Source organism: Loxodonta africana, chromosome 6 (assembly GCF_030014295.1).
Source record: "Loxodonta africana isolate mLoxAfr1 chromosome 6, mLoxAfr1.hap2, whole genome shotgun sequence".
Lineage (NCBI taxonomy): Eukaryota > Metazoa > Chordata > Mammalia > Proboscidea > Elephantidae > Loxodonta > Loxodonta africana.
In genome coordinates this window covers 34,732,073-34,755,802 of record NC_087347.1, presented here as the reverse complement: position 1 = coordinate 34,755,802, position 23,730 = coordinate 34,732,073, and the positions used below count along the sequence as shown (strand labels likewise).

The window sequence follows — 23,730 nt, the reverse complement described above, 5'->3', positions numbered from 1 at the left end:
AGACCAGTAAGTCTGGTCTTTTTTGTGAATTTGATTTTTTGTTCTACAATTTTTTCCTGCTCTGTGTTGTAATCCCAGTCAGAGCAGTCAGTAGTGGACTCAGGGTTGTGTAGGCTGTGGTTTACACGGTCCGTTAGTCCTTTGAACTAATTGCTCCCTTGAGTCTTTGGTTTTCTTCACTTTCCTTTGCTCTGGACAGTAAGAGCCCAAAAGTTGCATTTTACATGGCCGGTCACAGGTTTTTAAGACGCCAGACACTATTCAACAAAGTAGGATGCAGAACTTTGTCTTTGTGAACTATGTTGTGCCAATTGACGTAGATGTCCCCCAAGCCATTTAATTTCTTTCTGTATTTTCTTCTTCTTTTTTTGGCATTTTACTCAGATTTATTTAAACTAAAAGAAATATTAATGTTCATAGGATTTGTAAAATGATTAAACATATCAAAGAAGAATGTTCTTTGATTTTATTTCCTTAAAACTTTTTTATCTTCATAGTTAAACCTTATCTTTGAATGTTAGTAATACTATTCTTTTTTGAAAGAAGTAGAAGAAAAGGAGACTTAAAGAAAGAAGGCAGATTATTGCCTCATTTGTGTGATTAGGATTCACCTCATATGTATAATGTAAGTATTATCACAAAGGACAAAAGGATTAATGAAGTGGTTGGTGATATATTACTGTCGTTGCTATTATTATAGTCCTGAATTACTGTTGTTATTATTAACACTTTTATTTTACTGCCATGAATAGTCTACTCTGTCTGGGCTTATATGCAAACATAAATAGTAATGTGGGGTAAGAAGTTTAAGTGTTAGAGAATAAGAAAAGCAAGCTTTCAGTCAGGAATCAGAAATGTATAAAACCAAGGAAATAATCTAGGCTATACAAAAGGATGAATCTCATTCAATATGAGCATGAATATTTTGACACATAATTATATTTTATATGTCTTGAGTCTGCGTGGAACAGAAGAATGTGTAAGAACTTAAGTTCACTCAGAACAGAAACCTCGTGCTATGATAGTTCTCATTTCTCTGGAAAATATTTCTAAGCCTCTAAAACAGCTGAACTATGAGCTTTTCAAAAATTATTAGCTATGTTTTGTGAAAATTGACAGGTCTAACATTCCTTATTTACTAAACTAAGTTGCCTTAAATCTTTTCTGAAGCAAGATGGTGTATTAATAAATAAATCATTTCAGTGACAACTTCAATCATATTGGCCTCTTAAAAGTTTATAATAATAATAAAATACTATTTAATCACACCCCCCAAAATAGCTCAATCACTATTTTTGTACACCCTTATAATTATTCCAATGGTGAGATCAAAGAATTAAGGAGACATCCTGAGACTGACATTCTTCTTAGGGGATGTGGCTCTAAAGGGGGCTGACTCATCATGCCCCCTATCAAGACTAAATATTTTTAAACAGATCGTTTGAATTCTGAGATTCTTTTCTGTGGTATTTATCATAAATATGTCAGACATTCTACGGGCAGAGTAGTGAAACCCAAAGGATGTAGAAAAGAGTTATACTCAGTAGAAACACAGAGAAAAATTAAAATTAAGTAATAATCATTGCATACTTAGTATCAATCTAAGAGAGTGATAGCATCGTTATGTGCCTAAGAAAAACAAGTATGTTTCCCATGAAATTATTCACTTCTCTGTTACAATGAAATAAATGGGTCAATAAGTAGTAAAATCGGTGAGAAAGGACACAGTGACATGCGTACAGAAAGGCATTTTTTCTAATCTCTTGAAAAGTACGCTTTTTAAATAGTAATTTTTACACATTTTCGGAGGGGTCTTCATTTTTTCCACCACCCTCAAATGGCAAATTCCTTATTTAACTTTTGTTACCAAATTCACTGAAACCAAAAAGCAACAGAGAATTCAACAGAGTGAATTTCCAAGAGCTGACTAAATCCAAGGAGTTACCTGGGGGTGCTTATTAAATACAGATTCCCAGGTTCCACCCAGACCTAATGAATCCAAATCTCCACTGGAAGTCTTCTATAATTAGTCAAGTTCTGCAAACATGTCATTACAGTATTAAAAACCCCTACTCGGGATCATTTTATACCACGTAGTTAAGTATAAGACAACTACCCCTAAAAAAGGGTTGAGATAAGAGAGTAACACTTCTGACCCTCAGTCATTTTTAACTGTTTTGGCAGAATGGGAGAAAATGTGTAAAGTGTGTATGTTTTCATGGCTAGATAATATACTTACTACAATTTTCAGCCTTCCTGTTATCCCGGATCACAATTCTTTGGTTGATGGTGCTGAAGAGCGTTGTCCAGTTAATGGTATGATAATAACATAAATTGCTGTTGTCGGTAATGTAGATGTTTCCTGCACTGATTTCCTTCAGAGACTGAAATTGCAGAGAAGTGATGCCCTGTTGCTTGAGGATAAGCAAGGAGAGGCCACTAAAAGGAGGCAGGGGGAAATGCAACAATAATAAATATTTTCTGGGTTCAAAAAGCATTCCTGAAGTAAAATAAGGTTGTCACATTGTACTCCAAAAATTATGTTAATAGAACATAAGCAGAGATTGAATCAATAAACCTTTTCTCAGACGGGTATTATTTTTTTATATGCTATATATACTGTCAGTTTTAAAAGCAATAATTTGACCCCCAAAGTGAAAATGTTCATTCCTTAGAATTATGAATATTGTTTATACATCTCCAGCTCTAGGTATCCAAACCAAACCAAACTCACCGTCATCGAGTCAATCCCGGCTCAACCACCAATGAAATACCTACTCAGTGCCTCTCCCTCCGTGAACTTCTAAGTTCCTCAAGGACAGAATCTTGTTTTAAGAATAAATCTTTACTTAATGGTTGTTCATCAACCCAGAGTAAAACATTAATATTACTATAGATATTTAATAGATTTAGGTGTGACTTTAGAGGCAGATAATAACTATAGATATTTACTTTTAATTTATATCTCATAAACCAAAGCATTGTAATTGTATTAGTCAAAGAAAGTATAAGGAGAGAAGATTATTAAATACTAAATAGAAGAATGAAATTAAAATAAAATTTAAAATACTCAGAAGGTTTGGGCAACAGGGGAAAGCTTCTCTAAAATTTAAATAAAATCTACTCTGTGGAAACCAATTATCATTTCAAGGAAATTGTTTTTATTTCAGCTGAGTCCTTTTTTTGTAATTATCTTCATTTTCCATTCTCTAAAGAATAAATACACTTCCCATATTTCAGTCAACTAATGAATATTATTTTACATTTGGATATCAAAGCTGTTCTCTTCCATTTAAAATTCTAAAAATACTTTGCTGTTAATACTGAGAATTATTTTCCACATGCTATATATGTAAACCAGTAGCTCAATGGTGAATTCTGAGATGCAATTTATTTTCTCAAAATTTGCTCCCATCATAGCATCCTTGAGCTGTTGAACACCAAGTCAGCACAATGTCTCGACTGATTTATAGCGTTCCACTTAATGGATGGTAAAATTTGGCTGAATAGATTGTCCCTCTCAACTACCCCTTTTTTAAAATTAAGCTCTTTTTCCCTTTACATTTAAAAAATTTTGTATAGATACCTGTATTAATAGTAAAATTAAATACACTTTCTGTAAAATTTTATGAGTATTAAATGATTATTGATTTTAGTCATCTTTCAGATTTAAACTAAATAAAAATATCCTTAATAAATTAACTTTTAACTGTTCATAAATGAGAATTTCATATAGTTCAAATCTGAAGCAAAACTAAAATAAAAGCATTGGCTCAATAAAGACTAATTCATATATTTCTGTTATGTGAATTAGAAATATTCACATTAGAACTTCAGGACAGTATCCTTCTGACCTCTGATTTACCTATCCATTTATTAACTAGCACTTCATGTAGGATCATGGATAAATTCTGAAACATCAGCCCTGTAATGTTTGGTCCTGACGACAGCACCAGAAACAAAACCAGATCCTCCTGGTCCAATAGCATTCATACCCTGCACATCTGAGACATTTTAAAGTCAACCAATGCTATCTTTTAATAATATGAACAAAATAATGTTTAATTTCTTGCTTTACATCATGTACTCTATACCTGCAAAACACTAAAATTCAAATGACTGGCATTTGAAAAATCTAATTGTACATTCTGTATACTTTATAGCACCATCAGAGAGAGTTTTCACTGTATTTATCTTTGGAGCAAAAATTAGAAAATAATTGCATACTAGAATATTAAACCAAACATACACATAACACCAAAACTTTCTCAGTAATTCAAGTAATACTTTCAGTTTTTTTTTTTTTTTAAAGAATACATAGTATTTCTTATGTCTAGCATTTCTAGATCTCCTAAATCCATGAAGCTGAGGTTTGTGGCATAATACACACATGATGTTATTCTTGAAGTCTGAGAGACCTGCAGCTTTAAGCATATGCACCTACCTATACAGTACTCGTCCACCAATAGTGACCAGGTTAGAGAAAACACTGAAGTCGGTCATGTTTGGGGGCCATGATTGTATGTTCAAGAATCCTACAAAAAATAATGACAGTAAAAAAGGAAAAATATCAGAATTTCATTGTCTTAATAAGTGTTTCATATTGAGTATCCTTGAAATGACATGACATGAAAATGTGTTGACAGAGGGAAGGTAAGAAAATAACAGTGCACATTCCTGTTTATGAACCATTCTATCACATATTTTTTTCATTCCTTTAAAATTAAATGTCTTATCAGCATTTCTGGGCTATGTTGTTGTCATTGTTGTTAGGTGTCATCGAGTTGGTTCCGACTCACAGAGACCTTATGTACAACAGGGCAAAACACTGCCTGTTCCTACGGCATCCTTGCAATCATTGTTATGTTTGAGCCCACTGTTGCAGCCACTGTGTCAGTCCATCTCATTGAGGGTTTTCCTCTTTTTTGCTGACGCTCTACTTTACCAAGCATGATGTCCTTCTCCAGGGACGGGTCCTTCCTGGTAACATGCCCAAGGTACGTGAAATGAAGTCTTGCCATCCTGATTTCTAAGGAACATTCTGGCTGTACTTCTTCGAAGACAGATTTATTCATTCCTCTGGAAGTCCATGGTATAGTCAATATTATTCACCAACGCCATAATTCAAAGACATCAATTCCTTAGTCTTCCGTATTTATCATCCAGCATTTGAATTCATTGAGGCGACTGAAAATACCATGGCTTGGCTCAGGCACACCTTAATCCTCAAAGTGACATCTTTGCTTTTTAACACTTTAAAGATGTCTTTCACAGAAGATTTGCCCAATTCAATACATCATTTGATTTCTTTCTTTTTTTTTTATTGTGCTTTAAGTGAAAGTTTACAAATCAAGTCAGTCTCATACAAATACTTATACACACCTTGCTATATCACCTTAGCTGCTTTCCCCCTAACGTGACAGCACAATCCTTCTCTCCACCCTGTATTCCCCGGATCCATCCAACCAGCTCCTGCTCCTCTCTGCCTTATCTCACCTCCAGACAGGAGCTGCCCACATAATCTCGTGTGTCTACTTGAGCCAAGAGGCTCACTCTTCATCAGTATCATTTTCTGTCTTATACTCCAGTTCAATTCCTGTCTGAAGAGTTGGCTTCAGGAATGGTTCCAGTCTTGGGCTAACAGAGGTTCTGTGGCCCATGACCTCAGGGGTCCCTCCAATCTCAGTCAGACTATTAAGTCTGATATTTTTATGAGAATTTGAGGTGTGCATTACACTGTTCTCCTGTTCAATCAGGGATTCTCTTTTTGGATTCCCTGTCAGGCAGTCATCGGTGGTAGCCAGGCACCATCTAGTTCTTCCAGTCTCAGGCTGATGAAGTCTCTGGGTTATGTGGCCCCTGTCTGTCTCTTGGGCTTATATTTACCTTATGTCTTTGGTGATCTTCATTCTCCTTTGCTCCAGAATGGCTGAGACCAATTGATACCTCTTAGATGGCTGCTTGGAAACCCTGGTGGTGTAGTGGTTAAGTGCTACAGCTGCGAACCAAAGGTCGGCAGTTCAAATCCACCAGGCACTCCTTGGAAACTCTATGGAGCGGTTCTACTCTAGCCTACAGGGTTGCTATGAGTCAGAATCGACTCGACGGCACTGGGTTTGGTTTTGGTTTTGGTAGATGGCTGCTTGCTAGCATTTAAAACCCCAGATGCCACTCACCAAAGTGGGATACAGAGTGTTTTCTTAATACAATTTGTTATGCCAATTGACCTAGATGTCCCCTGAAACCATGGTCTCCAGACTTCCATCCCTGGTACTCTGGCCTTTGAAGCATTTGGTTATATTCAGGAAACTTCTTTGCTTGTGGCTTAGTCCACTTGTGCTGACCTCCCCTATGCTGTGTGTTGTCTTTCTGTTCACCTAAATTAATTCTTAGTCATTTGATTTCTTGACTGCTGCTTTCGTGGGCATTGACTCTGGATCAAAATAAAATGTAATCATTGACAACTTCAATATTTTCTCCTTCTATCATGATGTTGTTTATTGGTCCAGTTGTGGGGATTTTTGTTTTATGTTGAGGTACAATCCTGGGCTATAATACTCAATAAATAATGAGTATCAAAATAAGCAGTAAACTATGCTTCTGAGACATATAGAAACATATAATTGTAGGTATCAAAACATTTACATGATTCTTAATTTGACTTATTCTTCTAAAAACAAAATATTTTGTGTAAGTAGATAAAAAGAACACTGTAATTTCAACTTTTCCTCTGAAATTTTTTTTTATCATTTTATCTGTACATTTATGACATTAGTGTCTAACTTGCATTATAAGTCATTTATAGATATATCTAATCTTCCCCCCTGGATCTTACATTATTTGATGGCAAATCCATGTCTGACTTCTCTCAATGGACTCCATATCAGCTACCATAACACCCGTGAAAATATGAAAACCAGTTGCCATTGAATTAATTCTGACCTCGTGTGTTAGAGGCCCATAGGGGTTTCAGTGGCTTATTTTTCAGAACTAAATGGCCAGGACTTTCTTCCAAGGCACCTCTGGGTGGACTCAGACCACCAACATTTCAGTTACTAGCTGAGTGTGTTAACTGTTTGCACAACCCAGGGACTCCTTGAACATATTAGGCTCTCACTAAATATGTGCTAAACAATGCTATATAGTAAATTAAAAAATCATAGGTTCAAGGAGCAGATGGCACTTTCCAAAAGCAGTAATGTCAAAATGCAACGAATATTTTATTTCTGTAATTCCGTATGCTTTCTAAATATGCATAAAGCTAAGGGCTTAGATACCTTTTGTTTAAAAAAAAGTGAGTTTTTAGCCACTGGGATTTGCTTTGAAAATGAATTGCCGATTCCAACATTATGAAATATTTTCAAGAAAACATCAAAATTTACATAGCACAACAACTGCACTTTTTAAAATTACCTGTTATCTCTCTGACTGTCCGAAAGACATTCAGTTTCTCTGGGTCTATGGCTTCAATTGCATTGTAAGGGTCCCTGGAAGATCAAAAAGAGAGGCAGCCCAATTTAAATTTAGGTAAAGGAGTGAAAATATTAGAACAGTGACAATAGTTATTTTATTAAAGAACTATTGCTTATTTTAATTAGCAATTGGAAGATCAGTAAGGTCTTTTCTAAATTGTTTTATGCTAGAAGAGGAAGGGAACTAATAGGCATCTTGAAGAAATTTTTGATAACACAGAACATGAGTTCTTCATCAAAGGCTATTCTGGATCTACAAGAATGATTCAGCTCTGACTATCCTAAAACCTAAAAAAACCTAGTGCCGTTGAGTCGCTTCCGACTCATAGCGACCCTATAGGACAGAGTAGAACTGCCCCCTACAGTTTCCAAGGAGCGCCTGGTGGATTCAAACTGCCAACCCTTTGGTTATCAGCCACAGCACTTAACCACTATGCCACCAGGGTTTCCAACAGATACTCCCAAATACAGCACCTCTATTTATGGAATGCTTTATTTTTTATTTTACACATTTATTCCTAATTGGGAATAATATAATCTATAAATAAATTACATTATGGTGAGAATAATTGCCTTTTGGGGTCCTCAAATAATTCTGAATTGTTAATAGCATCTCTAATTTCATAAGCAGGATAGAAACAAACATGTGCAGCCAACCTTTTTTTTTTTTTTTTGCTTTAAAAAAACTTGCTTTAGCTACACATTTATCTCTATGAGCTATAATTCAACATTATGTGAACATTACTCTTCATGTAGATTATTTATTTAGGCCCATCTTGTTCCTATCTTGTTATTTATATTCACTTTTATAACACAGAACTATTCACTTCTATCTACATAAGTCACACTAACACTTAAAAATAAAATTTACTACAAATATCATATCAAAAGGGGTGTTATAAATTTTGGAGGATTTTAAATACCATCTCGTCATGAATAAACATATTTTGTAGTTAATTTTATTAATATAGAGATATTCTGTCTTTTCAAAAATGAGCACGAAGTACCTTCTAAAATTCAGTATTTGATGGACATTTTTCAGAGGTTTTTATCTTAGGAAAATGTTTTTCATGAAAACATACAGCCTACGCAAAAAAATTGCATACTAGAATATTCAACCAAACATAAAAAATAATACCAAATCTTTCTCAGTAGTTAAAACAATCCACTAAGATTTTTTTTTTTTTAAGGAATACAAAAAAATATATATTATTATTATTTTGTTACTTTAGAAGACATTTTGTGGTAATTTGCTCCAGTGCAGACCTCATATTAATATGTACCATTTGGAGAGAAATTAAATTATATTGATTGGCCACTTCTCCAAGAGAGACCAAACCTTCAGAGAACAATGAACTTAGCTCTTTTTAGAAGTACGTATCTACCTGTAACAAACGAGCTTTCTTCTTGTTGTGGACATATATTGCATTACCATCCTATGGTGTGGAGAATAACCACTAAGATGTGGTCACACACTGGATGCAGTCTTAATAGGGCTATCAATCAAGGGACCCTGCCATCCCCTGACCAGCAGAGAGAGACATGGCCTATCTTCTGGAAATTTGAGTCTGAACCTATTGGCATTTCTTCATCTCAGCATTACAGCCTTGAACGTACTCTTTATCAGTTCCAGCCATCCTGGTCTCTGGAACCACATTTTATTGGCCTTACAGATTCTAGATCATCAGTGTATTCTAGTTTGTGAACCATTTGTTATCCTTAAAAAAAAAAAAAAACTTTGCTTGATTAAATTACTGTTTGAATTTCAACCTAAAAATTACAATTGATACAATGCACTACTAGTTTAACATGGATTGCTATGGAAGGCACCAGCACTGTGTGTTACTGAGACTGGAGAAACAGTATAAACGCATTTCCCTATAATTCGCACATAATAAAAAATTTCCACAATGGAACATGAATATCACTCAAAAGTTTTAAGTGTAAGTTAAATTAATCTAGCAAATTTCTCTCTATATAAGAGAGAATACATAGAATGGATAGCTATGCTTTTGAAGAATACGATGCCAAAAATTAAGTTCACCCTGTGGGAAAACTTGTTATTCTCACTTTTTAAAGTGCAAAGACTCTTGTGTGTGGAGGAAATATCAGCTCTATACTAGTAGAATAAGCTTTCAACATTTGGTATTCGATGAAAAGCACTGTATGGAACAGTCCCAGTCATATAATCAAATATCCTGGCTTTATTGAGAGACACTCAGAATTCAGGGCAAGCACACAATAATGGGGTCAGTCCAAACCTTTACTGAAAACACTCCAGGTTGCCAGGAAAGAAATAAATTCTGGACTGTTAGCATGAAGCCCAATGGACCACAGAAATTTTATATACTTAATTTCAGAGATTCAGGACTCTCATAAAATAAGTTGACAGAATTCCACTTACCAGCTTTGAAGTTCCTCTTGGGAGTTTCATCCTACACTCACTTGAAATCCATAGCACTTTAAAATCAAGAACTTTCCTGGCTAAATATAGAGCCATTTGAAAGAACATTACATCCACCCTGCCATTGTGTTTGGTGATGAAAATAAAGCTCAATTACAGGATAAAATGAGAAAAACATTTTCACAATTCCACTGAAATCACTTTATTTTATCACCAAGTCTATTACCTCTCTTCTATCGTCTATCATTGCAGTCTATCATCTAAGCTCTTACCGGCCATGTCTCACTGTGACACAGCATCAATATGCTTATTTGGTGAATGTTTAATTATTTAATTATATGTACATAGACAGTATTAAATGTGAAAAATATTAAAGAGGAATATTCTTGCTGAAAATCCTAAAAACTGAGATTTGCTTGCAATTCCCATTTTAAATAAGGAGTCAATAATGCCTAGTCTATTTCCTGGAGCAATGACTATTGTACTGTAAACTGAAAACGCCTATTAGCTTTTTAAGGTCTTTTATATATTAAAACTTTAATTGACTAACTGTCTGGACACATTTTTTTCAAAACTTGTTTTTCAAAAAGCATAATCTCATTTAATTATGGTTTTGCCTTTTTGTTAAAGAAATACTCCAGATATTTTAATTAAACTAAACAATCTTATTAAAAATGTAATTTGTAGATTATTGAGGCTACTGGAAATTTAGTAACGTAATGGGAATTATACCATAGACTGCCAAAATTATGAACAAATCTGTCTTGGAAGAGGTACAGCCAGAATGCTCATTAGAAGCAAGGATGGCGAGACTACGTCTCACATACTTTGGACATGTTATCAAGAGGGATCAGTCCCTGGAGAAGGACATCATGCTTACTAAAGTAGATGGTTCTGCAAAAAAGAGGAGGACCCTCAATGGGATGGATTGACACAGTGGCTGCAACAATGGGCTCAAGCATAACAACGATTGTGAGGATGGCATAGGACTGGACATTGTTCCGTTCTGCTATTCATAGGGTTACTACGAGTTTCAGTTGACTCAACAACACCTAATAACTACAATGGGAATTAAAACATCTCTTTAATCACCGATGCTTTCTGTCTATAACGCATGGCCTAGTTATCTAGTGCTGCTGTAACAGAAATACCACAAGTGGGTAGCTTTAACAAACGGAAGTTTATTCTCTCACAGTCTAGGATGCTAAAAGTCTGAATTCAAGGTGCCACCTCCAGGGGAAGCGTTTCTCTCTCTGTCAGCTCTGGGGGAAAGTCCTCATCATCAACCTTAGCCTGGTCAAAGAGCTTCTCAGAGCAGGGACCCTGAGTTCAAAGATGCACTATGCTCCCGGTGCTTCTTTCTTGGTGATATGAGCTTTCCCTGTCACTCTACTCACTTCTCTCTTTTATATTTCAGAAGAGAATGAGTCAAGACACAACCTAATCATATAGATTGAGTCCTGCCTCATTAATACAACTGGCTCTAATCCTGCCTCATGAATACCATAGAGGTAGGATTTATAACACATAGGAAAATCACATCAGATGACAAAATGGTGGACAATTACACAATATTGGAAATCACAGCCTACCCAAGTTGCACAAATTTTGGGGGGGACACAATTCAATCCATGACAATTTCCTATATTATTTATCTTTAAACACTATATAGATATAGGTGTAGATATAGATATATAATACACACACTCATATATCACATACATAAACACCTATATGCCTATAAATATGTCTTTAGCACTCTGAATTAACTTTTTGTCAATACCTTCCTAAGATAAAAGAGAAAGACTTTCACATTTATGTTTCATGCTGACATGAGACTGAGGATGAGGAACATATTTTTATATGTTTTATGTGTTCCACAATGAACTAAGCCTAAATAACCATACTGAACCTCACTAGACATGTCTTTTTTCAAATTGTCCCATGCGTATTTATCTATAAGGCATTTACCCATCAGAACACGTTTGTTCGTAATCATTTTGCTATGGCAAAGTTCTTTCAGCAGTTATTTAAGGGGCTAGTACTACCCCAATAAAGGGAAGTTGGGACATTTCTAGATGTGTTTGGTTGACAGGGATTGGGGGATACTACAGGCTTTTAGCAGTAAACCAGGGGAATACTACAGGCGTTTAGCAGTAAACCAGGGACCTGCAATATGCAGGGCTGTTCCTCACAGCAAAGACTTGTCTCCTGTTTTGTACAACCTTAAAATGTCCCAACATACATTTAGGATCTTGTTATGGATTGAACTGTGTCCCCGCAAAATATGCGTCAACTTGGCTAGGCCATGATACCTAGTATTTTGTGATTGTCTACCATTTGTCATCTGATGTGATTTTCCTATGTGTTGTAAATCCTACCTCTATGATGTTCACGAGGCATGATTAAAGCCAGTTATATTAATGAGGCAGGACTCAATCTACAAGATTAGGTTATGTCTTAAATCAATCTCTTTTGAAATATAAAAGACAGAAGTGAGCAAAGAGACAGGGGGACCTCATACCACCAAGAAAGTAACACTGGGCGCAGAGCGTGGCCTTCGGACCTGAGGTTCCTGAGCTGAGAAGCTCCTAGATCGGGAGAAGACTGATGACAAGGACCTTCCCCAAGACCTGACAGGGAGGAAGCCTTCTTCTGGAGCTGGCATCCTGAATTTGGACTTCTAGACTGTGAAAGAATATACCTCTGTTTGTTAAAGCCATCCACTTGTGATATTTCTGTTACAGCAGCACTAGGTGACTGAAACAGATCTTGTGTGTGCAAATTTCATACTTAATTATTTTTCTACATTGACTGTAATTCCTTAGTCACGTTGCCCTTATAACAATTAACTTTACTTCCGTATGTGCATGTGTGTTTATACATATGTTGTTCTGTGCTGTCAAGTGGATTCCAACTCAGGGTGACCCTATAGGGCAGAGTGGAGCTGTCCTATAAGGTTTCTGAGGCTGTAGTATTTATGGGAGCAGACTGCCAGGTCTTTTCTCCCACAGAGAAGCTGGTGGGTTTGAACCACTGACCTTTCAGTTAACAGTGGAGCACTTAATCATTGTGCCACCAGATACCCTTTGTATACATATATATGAATACTAGACCTGATAGGGATGAAAACTTTTAGTCTAATGCAATTCATAATAATATGATTTCAAATCTTTCTCCACATGGATGGACTTGGGACTAATTCATTTATTATTTCCAGGCAGAGGCAAGCAATGTGAACCCAGTGACTATATATTCTAAATCCACAGAAGAAAAGATTATTAGCATGATATGTGCTTCCATTTATGGTATTAAAATATTTAGTATTAAAGGTAATTAAAATGTGGATATATTGTTTTACTACATATTGTGTGTGTGTGTGTGTGTGTGTGCATGTGTGCGGTTCAGTGGTTAAGAGCTATAGCTGCTAATTGAAAGGCCGGCAATTCGAGTCCACAAGCGGCTCCTTGGAAACCCAATGGGACAGTTCTACTCTGTCCTGTAGGGTTACTATGAGTCGGAATCAACTTGACGGCAGTGGGGTTTTTTTTAATGTATGTATAAAGATGTATTGACCAAGGTCTCCTATGCAGTGGTGCTAAGCAGGCTAAGGCAACAGCATAAATGGATTAAGAGCTCCAGTGGGACCTTGTCCCTTCTCAAAAGGATTGGTGCTCCCCAGTTTCAGTGACTGTTGCCATTTAGGAAAGTTAGGTAGAGTTACAAGTATGCATATTCTCCAAGAGAAGTTAGAAATCTGGATCTTAATTTTTTTTAAAAAATACTGATAGGTTATATATAACACATCTGAGAGCAAAGAACACATACTATTAAAGAATCTGACATCAGCCCATATTAAGAGCTACATTTCAAGCTAAAGAAAAATTCTGTGTAATAACACACACCATAATTTCTTTGAATGGAATGATAAACACTTTGTTCTATTACTCTTGCTGTTTCTTTTTGGGCATATTTATTCATAATGTGTTAAATTATTTTGCATCTAGAAATGATGTGATGGATGTTCAGAGTAAGACCTTGAATTGAATTATGTGAGGGTTTTTCTTTATTTGTAGCCTATAGCACTAAGATTTAGCGATTAAGTAGTAATATAGCCGAACAGATAAAACATAAAATAAAAATATTGACATTTTTATCACAATTCAAAGAACACAGTTTGGTTGTTTTTCCAGTTAAAGCCAGCAGGTGATTCTGTTATGAAGGAAATGTTTCAGTTTAATATTTTCAAAATGAAATTCATTAAATAGATCTTTTATAGTAGTACTGACTTTCCACTTTTAAGTGAAAAGAAAAAAAAGGAATATATCAGGAGAAAAAGAATTTCTGGAGGAAGCTCAGGAGATTTTCAACTTACTGATATGTTTTATGTGGAATTCTTTTTATAAGAAATATTAGTTTTATATTGTCTTAAACTTATCAGTTAAGAATTTGAATGAAATTCCCTATCCTACTTTTCGATAACGTTTCCCTAAACATACCTAAAAGTAAGTCAATCTTGCTAAAACCTATGGATTTGAGGAGAATGTGTTACAAACACATTTTGGCTTAAATACAAATTTCTATATTCAAAACTAAGTAATCACCAAACTCAAAATCCGGATGTGCTCCAAATCTCTGGTCTACTATCACTGCTGGTGAAACCTCACATTTGCTTTTTCTTGGGGGAAGAGCATTACTGAAGGGCAAAACTTCTGTGTCAATAGGATTTAAACAGATAAAGCTAAAGAATCGTTTATGCTTTGACTACACTTTGTAAAACAATTTTGTACAAAAACTTAATACTGACCCATGAATCCCAGTGACAAGGAAGATCAAATTCCCATTGATCTTGGTGCAGTTTATGAATTTGTCAATGTTACTGGAATCCACGGTCTGAGCTGACATCAACGATCCTGTACCAATGCCGTCGCAAGCTGTAGAAACAAGACTCAGTCAGGACATAGATAAACTTTTTAATTAACAAATCATTGCATTTTCATCATAAAATAACAATGAGTACCTTATATTTAATATTTTAAAAGGCTAGTCACATTAGTAAAACAGTTTCATGACCCATTAATGGTCTACAACCAGAAGTTTTAGGAACATTGTTCTAATGGAGAGCGTGGAGTAAACAAAAAGTACTAATAACCTGAGTTGTAACCAGAATCAAGGGCCATTTAAATACTTAATCTCAAATTGAGTATTACCTATGCTTTCTGAAGGTTCTACTTTAAAAAATTCTATATATACATATATATGTACATATATAGGGCCTTGGTGGCACAGTGGTTAAGAGATCCACTGCTGACCAAGAGATCAGCAGTTGGAGTTTACCAGTCACTATCTGGAAGCCCTATGGGGCAGTTCTATTCGTACTATGGGGTCCCTATGAGTTGGAATTGACTTGATGGCAATGGGTTTGGTTTGTTCTTTTATGTACATATACATATAGACACACAAATATATATTTGCATATGCACGTTCATATATATGTTTCAAAATTAAGTCTGACATTTGTCCTTCTCTAAGGCACCCCTTAATACTTTGGAAAACGTAATAGCTTTCAGGAAATTTGGACTGTACTTTGGCCCTGCTTAATTTAAGTTTCATTCTGGTGAGGAATTTAAGCATCATAGCTGGAATGGCTTTCTTCCTCCACTAAAATTCTCAAGCATGAATTGTCTGCAACATTTATTTAACACTCCTGGTAAACTTCGTTGTCATTCCATATGTCTTATATTTCAAAATATGTTTTAGGGCCTGGAGATTAAATGCCATGTTGCAGGTCTCTCTGCATCTCTTTCATGCTCAGCAGACCATTTTGCAAACAACCAATACGTGTTCTTAATGGTACAATAACCATATGAGCCCTTACTTTGTGCATAGCATTTATGACTTGCTATAAATAGAAAAAAAAGTAAGTTTATTTCTGATTTCCTATGGAAAAAGTCTGAGTTTTGTCTGGCTCAATTTCCTAGTTATCATTCAAAAGGAGTCCACACTGAAACGACAGTTGATATCTTGGGGAAATGTCTCAATCATGGAAAAGTTAGTATGGGAAGGCTTGGTTGTGGAAGTGGGTATGTTCCGAGAGGCTAACTTGTCTGGCATTTAAAAAATGAATGAAAACCCTTGGTACTGGCACCTGCTCAAGACAAAATAACTTGAGCTCTCACTCACCTTTTGGGCAAATATCAGTGCAAGGTTTACACATTTTGATGCCATTTTCTTCTACTTCCATCTTGGAACTAGGACAGGCACGTACACAAGAACTGGAATCTACCACAAAGTTATCTGATGAAAAAAGGTAAAATAAGCAACAATGTTAACGTTCAGCAAGCAAGTTTAAAACAAGATATTTTAGGATTTGAGAATGATTAACATCATTGACTGTACATATATCTCTTCCCTTTAAACAACCTTTGTCTAAATATCTTCATGTTTACCACATAACAATATATCTTTGATCTAAACCCATTTAAAAAACCCATTGCCGTCGAGTCGATTCTGACTCATGGCGACCCTACAGGTCAGAGTAGAACTGCCCCATAGAGTTTCCAAGGCAATGTAATTCAAATCCTGAAATAGTATCTCTGAACAACCATATTCAAATCTGAGGGCATTTGTGTTGACAACAACTAGTACTTGGTTGGATACTGCTCCACATCCTGAATTGCCCCCAAACCAAAACCAAAACCAAACCCGTTGCCATCAAGTCGATTCTGACTCATAGCGACCCTATAGGACAGAGTAGAACTGCCCCATAGAGTTTCCAAGGAGCACCTGGAGGATTCGAACTGCCGACCCTTTGGTTAGCAGCTGTAGCACTTAACCACTATGCCACCAGGGTTTCCAAATTGCCCCCAGGACAGGGTAAATTTCTTTTACGGATTTACAAAACTACATGATATTTAGTTTGTGTTTTTCAATAGTTCCACTTCATTTCAGGTCATGATGTAAGTTTCAGGTCTAAAAATACTTCAAGTCACATGAAGCACAGATGAAGCTTCAGTTGAGCTGCCTTGGATCAAGAATGTGCTTCATATCTAGGAGGAAATGTTTACAGGTGTTTGATACTTTAGAGAGCCACAGCAATTTTCCCCATATTTTTATATGAAGAAACGAAAGGAATTTTAAAATAGTAATTTAGGAAAAGTATACCAAATAGACCAGGAATATCTCATTACCTGCCCTGTCAGTGAAACGTTTGGGAGTCCCTTGGTCTGGGACATGCCACGATACCTCCTCCCAAGTACAGGACAGAACACTGCATCTTGAGCCTCCCACAATGAAGGGAAAACATAACACCTCCTAGGTCATTTCAGTGTTGAAGCCAGCATATTCCAGACCTGGGAACACTACCCTGGTCAAATATACAGTAGGATGGGAGGCTTCTGGCTTTATGGGGAGTCCTGAGCAAGAAAGGTATCTGGTGCTGGTCTGGGTTATTGTACAAGCGGTCCTGCTACTTGGTTAATACAACCCAAGAAGCTTTATGATATTAGAAGTATCTATTTTGGGAAGATATGTCATATGGAATTATGACAAGTCCCATTAGGAAAATCACAACACAGAACTCTAGGATTCTAGAGCTAAGCTGTATCATTGGCAGCGTAGAATTGTACATATGACAAACAACTCCTGACATGTGCTTCTCGTCCTGGTAGAGATGGTGCACCTAATCATGGTTCATCTGGCAAACCGTGCGGCTGGAACGATCCATTATAAACAAGATTCTGTTAGAACCATGAAGTCCTAATGTTTGGAAGATTGAACAACAATCCATTGTAAGATGGAAGCAGTGCCTCTGGGATGGGGCATGAGCAGGAAGAGAGGCAGAAGCCCAGACCCCCATGTCATTCACCCTTGTGCTGATGCTCCTCACTCAGCTCATGCTTATGGCTTCATAAGGTCAGAAAGGAGACTTATGACAAGCTGACAGAGGACAAAATCAAAGCTGGAAATGTGGATGCAAGCTTTAAACGGATGACAGCTGCCCTATAGCCTCACTTAGGAGTGATTTGAAAGACAGTGCAAGGGAAAATTCTCCCACGGGGTAAAGTTCTGGGCAGTGCACTGGATCATTCACTTTGTGTGGAAAGAGAAGTAACCTGAAATTAGAATATATATGGACTCACGAGCAGTGGGTTGGTCTAGGAAAAGACCAGAAAATCTAGGAAGGAAGGGAATGCATCTGAGGTAGAGGGATATGCATGCACCCATAGGAGTGGGCACAAAGTGTGAAGATCTTTATATCTCAATTTAACATCCACCAGAGAGTATCCATCACAAAAGAGACCTTTTGTTGGACGTCCATCATAGCCCAAATCTGTTCCCTTCCCTTCCCTGCAGGTGTGGTTTCTAAGAACACTTCCTAATAACCTAATCTCTGTCTCAGAGGACTCCAACCTGCAATAGGTACATGTAGTATATATTAAGTAACCATCTCTTCTTCAAGGCATTTCTGCAGCAATGTATGAAAAATGGAATAGATGAAGGTTATAAAGAACCTTATACCAATTTGATTCAGGTTTTGTAGTCAAATTGTTTCAAAAAATATTTGGTGTTTGGAGTATTTGGATTTCAGAGTTCGGGATTATGGATTTAAGGACCAGTATTTTAAAGCTAGATATCCTTGTTTTCACAAAACACTTCCAGTCTGGTGAATAATGCCTTGTGAGCAAGGACTATCAGAGACCTGAATTTTACAGCAGATAAATACTGAAGTCTTCTAAGTTAGTTTGTAATTTGATATATACAAACTAATTCAAGATACAAATTTTGTAAATTACCATATCTAAACTGGGTATGTAATTTCACAAAATTTTCTGTGTTTAGTCACTTGACTAAACTTGGAGTTGAGAGCCTTCAGATGAGCCACTGTACAGATTATAGTAAAGGAAATGGGAATTTCCTGGTTTAGATTTCCCTGTGCCCTATCCACTCTCACAAACCCCGGGCTTCAACCTGAGGACATGAATAAAAGGGAAAACACCAAAATTCTCAAAAATCATCATTTCAAATGTCTTTGGGAGAAGATACCACAATTTGAAGGTGGTAGAGTAGGAGGGATTTTGTCTGAGAAAAGGAAAACATTTGATTATCTAGCCCTATTTGTCATGGATTGAATTATGTCCCCCCAAAAATATGTGTCGAATTGGTTAGGCCATGATTCCCAGTATTGTGTGGTTATCCTCCATTTTGTGATCATAATTTTATGCTAAAGAGGATCAGGGTGGGATTGTAATACCACCCTTACTCAGGTCACCTCCCTGATCCAATGTAAAGAAAGTTTACCAGGGGTGTGGCCCGCACCATCTTTTTCTCTCAAGAGATAAAAGGAAAGGGAAGCAACCAGAGATTTGGGGACCTCATACCACCAAAAAAGCAGCACTGGGAGCAGAGTGAGTCCTTTGGACCCGGGGTTCCTGTGCCTGAGAAACTCCTTGACCAGAAGAAGATTGAGGACAAGAACTTTCCTCCAGAGTTGACAAAGAGAGAAAGCCTTCCCCTGGAGCTGACATCCTGAACTTGGACTTGTAACTTACCAGACTGTGAAAGAATAAATTTCTCTTTGTTAAAGCCATCCACTTGTGGTATTTCTGTTACGGCAGCACCAGATGACTGAGATACCATCCTACAATACTTTCAAAACCCCCATTTTGCAAGGATGGTAGGTGGTGAGACACAGGGTAACTTTAGATAAGAGAATATCAGATCAAAAACACCGGTGTGGATATTAAAGGTTTTAAGATGGAAAATCTCTACTGTGTTAGCATTAGAGTGTGTTTATGACTTTAAATTGATAATTTGGAGGCATGTTAATATATGTACTTAAAGAAGTCTAAACACAATCATCCTTTTAACCAATATACAGAAATGTATAATAATGACTAGAATTGTGTTTTCAAAGACTTTTTTTTTAATACCCTATTCCCTCTGATCCATATTCCTAAGCCCTCTGATCCTTATAATGACTCTGGGGAAAAAGAAAGGGGGAGATATGGTTATTAACATTCACATTTTAAAGTGGAGGAAATAGATATAGGAAGCTAAATGTCTTAATTCACAATCACGTGACTAACAAGTAGGCAAAGCCAGAACCAACGACTAATTTCACATCCTTAAACTGCCTCATGCATGGAATACACAAAGTGAAGAAAGTCACAATATCTGTCTGCTTGTAGATTATAAAGCCTCTTTTTAAATAAGTATAGGAACAAACGTAGTTCTTTTTATTTCAGCCTTTCTAAAAGGTAAAACCATGAGGGATTATCCTGTTGGTCGCTCAAAGCAAAGAAACTGACTTGAGTGAGTATCAAGACATATATCATACTGAATTCCTGTTGAAAATTCAGCTGGTCACTTTGAATCCCCTGGATAAACTATTAATTTGATAAAGACCACCCAACATACTCCATATAGCTATTGTCATTGTTTTAGTTCAGATATGATAATTCAAACTATAATGCTATATATTCAAGGATAAATATGCAATTAGAAATAATTTCAGTTAAAAATTTATTCTTATTAGAAGCAGATCCCATGCAATACATGACTTGATGCCATTTAACTAATCACTTTCCTGAGAAGCAGCATAATGGTAAAAAAACGAAAACAAACAAAAAAACAAGGTATAGTGAAAATAACGAGTTTAGAAGTCAACGGCTCTGCACTCTAACCTCAAACATGTCATTCCTTTGCTGTGAAATTTGGGCCAATCACTTTCATGTTTTGAGTTTTAGTTTCCTTATGTGAAATAGGATGGATATAGTATCCATATCCAAAGTAATTCCCAATATCGTTACAAATTTCAAATTAAAATGAACTTACATGAATTTCCTTCATTTTTAAATAATCTAATTAATTTGGATGTTGCCATTTTGTTACTTACGTGGGCATTTCTTGACACAGAATGCTCCATATGTGTACTTAGCATTGAAATTGTGCTCCAATTGAAAGGTGGTTGGATTGTAGACAAAAGTTTGGGGACACTGAGTAACACATGCTCCACTGTCATTGAAATTCATGCAGGCCTGAAAAACACCAAATATTATTTTAATTTTAAAATAATCTTCATAACACTTGCTAAAGGAACACTGCTGCAACAATTTGGTGAGAAGGATGTGTTCTTTACTGGGATACACCTTTATCTTAGCTTATATCAACTTCATGTATACCATAAAATTTTATAATTTCAAAGTCAATTGTGTTTATTTTTTTAATTATAAATTTGGACTTCAAAAATTTCACATTTTATTTTCAAATGTCAGTAAATATATGTAACAACTATGGTTACTGATATTCAAATTACTTAGTGTCTATCCACTAATTTCTAAACTGAGGATTGGTTTAAATTATTAAAGTCAGCTAATTGTAAAAAATTATTTAGGCTCACATCTATTGGAAGCATTTATGTTTTGTCTTAGAGTCTGGCACTGACAACAAAACTCTCAGTTTTACAGACTAGACTTTTCTTTAAAGTGGCATTTGTAGAGTTCAGTATCTTAAGTGATATGTTAAGCATAGTCATCACTTTTGTATAATAAACAAACACTGTGATGGACATTTAAACTTAAAGGAAAGACTTTGGCAGGTGACTAGTCAAGGGTAATGTGGTGTGTGGAATGCAAAAATATAAAGAGATAACTATAGTTGACCAGTCATTAGATAATATGATGCCATTCCTTGTATCGTCTTTTTTCATATTGCCATACCATATAGTAAAAGCCATCAACTTCAAGTAAGACAATTCATTGCAGCTGATATATATTTGTATTGAGACTTCAGTTTATTAATATTTTCAAATGTGTTTTAGAAAAATTAAAAACAAATTTACTACCTGAGAGTTAGGTACTTCGTATAAAAAGAGAACATATATACATATGGAAACACACTATTAACAAAATGGTAGAGTAACTAATTCTCCTAATTAAAAAACTTTCATAGAAATAATTTAGACTTCGAAGGCAAGCTAATGTGAACTCAAACAATGTTTTACATTTCATCATAAATTGTATGTATGGTTACCAATAAGCATTAATTTATTCTGTTTCTTCAAAACATTCGCTTCATCAATTGTTGTTTTAGCAAGCACTTTATCACAAACATGACAATTCCTTGATGATGGTCTACTAGATGCATAATCATAACAAGACTCACTGATGATACATTATTCACTAAGATGACACTTTCCAGGAAGAATCTATTAAAAAGCAATCCAGAAAACTCAGTGAATTTTATTTTATGGCTATAAAACTTCATGTGTCTTTATAATTGCTTTCCTAACATACTTTATGCAGCATCGTACATAGATTTCTTGGGAACAAAGGAACCGGAGCTGGAAGAATAAAACAAATTTACCTTCCAGACAGCATACAGAAACAATGTAACTTCAACCAAGGCCCTGGTCTGGCATGTTTGAACATTCTGTACCAAACGCCGAAATGGAATCACTGGACCCTTGTGTAAAAGTAATGAGAATTTTGAAACTCACCTGGCATTCTGCTTATCACGACAATGAAAATACAGGGAAAACTTCAAAGTGAATGTTTTTTATTATTGGTGTTTATTGTTGTAGCTGGACTACATGAATAAGAACACAGCACCAGGATTGGAGGAAGACTCATTAACAATCTGCTATGTGCAAAAGACATCACCTTGCTTGCTGAAAGTGAAGAGGACTTGAAGCACTTACTGATGAAGATCAAAGACTACACCCTTCAGTATGGATTATACCTCAACAGAAAGAAAACAAAAATCTTCACAACTGGATCCATAATCAACATCATGATAAATGGAGAAAAGATTGAATTTGTCAAGGATTTCATTTTACTTAGATCCACAATCAGCGACCATGGAAGTGGCAGTCGAGAAATCAAACAACGTATTGCATTGGACAAATCTGTGGCAAATGACGTCCTTAAAATATTAAAAACCAAAAATGTCACTTTGAGGACTAGGTACGCCTGACCCAAGCCATGGTATTTTCAATCACCTCATATGCGTGCAAAACTGGACAACGAATAAGGAAGACTGAAGAAAAATCGATGCCTCTGAATTTTGGTTTTGGTGAAGAATATTGAATATACCATGGGCTACTGGAAGAACAAACAAGTCTGTCTTGGAAGAAGCACAGTCAGAATGTTCCTTAGAAGCAAGGACAGTGAGACTTTGTCTCATGTACTTTGGACATGTTAGCAGGAGGGATTAGTACCTGAAAAAGGACATCATGCTTAGTAAAATAGAGGATCAGGGAAAGAGAGGAAGACCCTCAACTAGACGGATTGACACAGTGGCTGCAACAATGGGCTCAAGCATAACAAGGACTGTAAGGATGGCGCAGGGTTGGGCCATGTTTCATTCTGTTGTACATAGGATTGCTATGAGTCAGAGCTGACTGGGCAGCACCTAACAACAACAACACTGTTGTTCTTGGTTTAGAATCGCTAACATAACACCTGCAGCTTCCATGTCATGTCTGGTGATAGACAAGGGTAAGGTTCTATCTAGTTCAAGGCCTGCTGAATATCTTCCTTAAATGTTTAACTTTTTTGGTTTTCTTTTTTTTTTTCTCCTCCCTATGCTGCAACACATATTTTGTTGCAGTATGGAATTTAGACAAATTAAGCATCTTATGGCATTAATAATTACAAAACTACTGTCTCTATAAAAAAGCTATAATTTATATTTTGCTTGTTTCAGGAACTAAGTGCTGTTTTGTTAAAGCTCTATTCTAAATATGTATGTGTATCCACTAGATATTTGAGAGGAAGAATAATTAAAATAAACTCCTGTGTTTATTTTTAACAATAAAAACAATTTATTTTTAGGATTCCTAGCTTAAAATTA

The 23,730-nt window shown here is 36.0% G+C and overlaps 1 protein-coding gene across 1 annotated transcript in view; it reads right to left on the bottom strand.

Annotated features, from left to right (window-relative positions):
* The window catches only part of ERBB4 (erb-b2 receptor tyrosine kinase 4), a 1,250,799-nt gene that overhangs the window by 326,177 nt on the left and 900,892 nt on the right, over positions 1 to 23,730 (bottom strand). Inside the window, exons 7-12 of the mRNA XM_064286721.1 lie at positions 20,774 to 20,915; positions 16,060 to 16,173; positions 14,684 to 14,810; positions 7,414 to 7,487; positions 4,445 to 4,535; positions 2,240 to 2,439 (exon numbers count right to left, since the gene is read on the bottom strand). Coding sequence (XP_064142791.1) covers positions 2,240 to 2,439; positions 4,445 to 4,535; positions 7,414 to 7,487; positions 14,684 to 14,810; positions 16,060 to 16,173; positions 20,774 to 20,915 — 748 coding nt within the window. The remainder of the gene's footprint in view (positions 1 to 2,239; positions 2,440 to 4,444; positions 4,536 to 7,413; positions 7,488 to 14,683; positions 14,811 to 16,059; positions 16,174 to 20,773; positions 20,916 to 23,730) is intronic.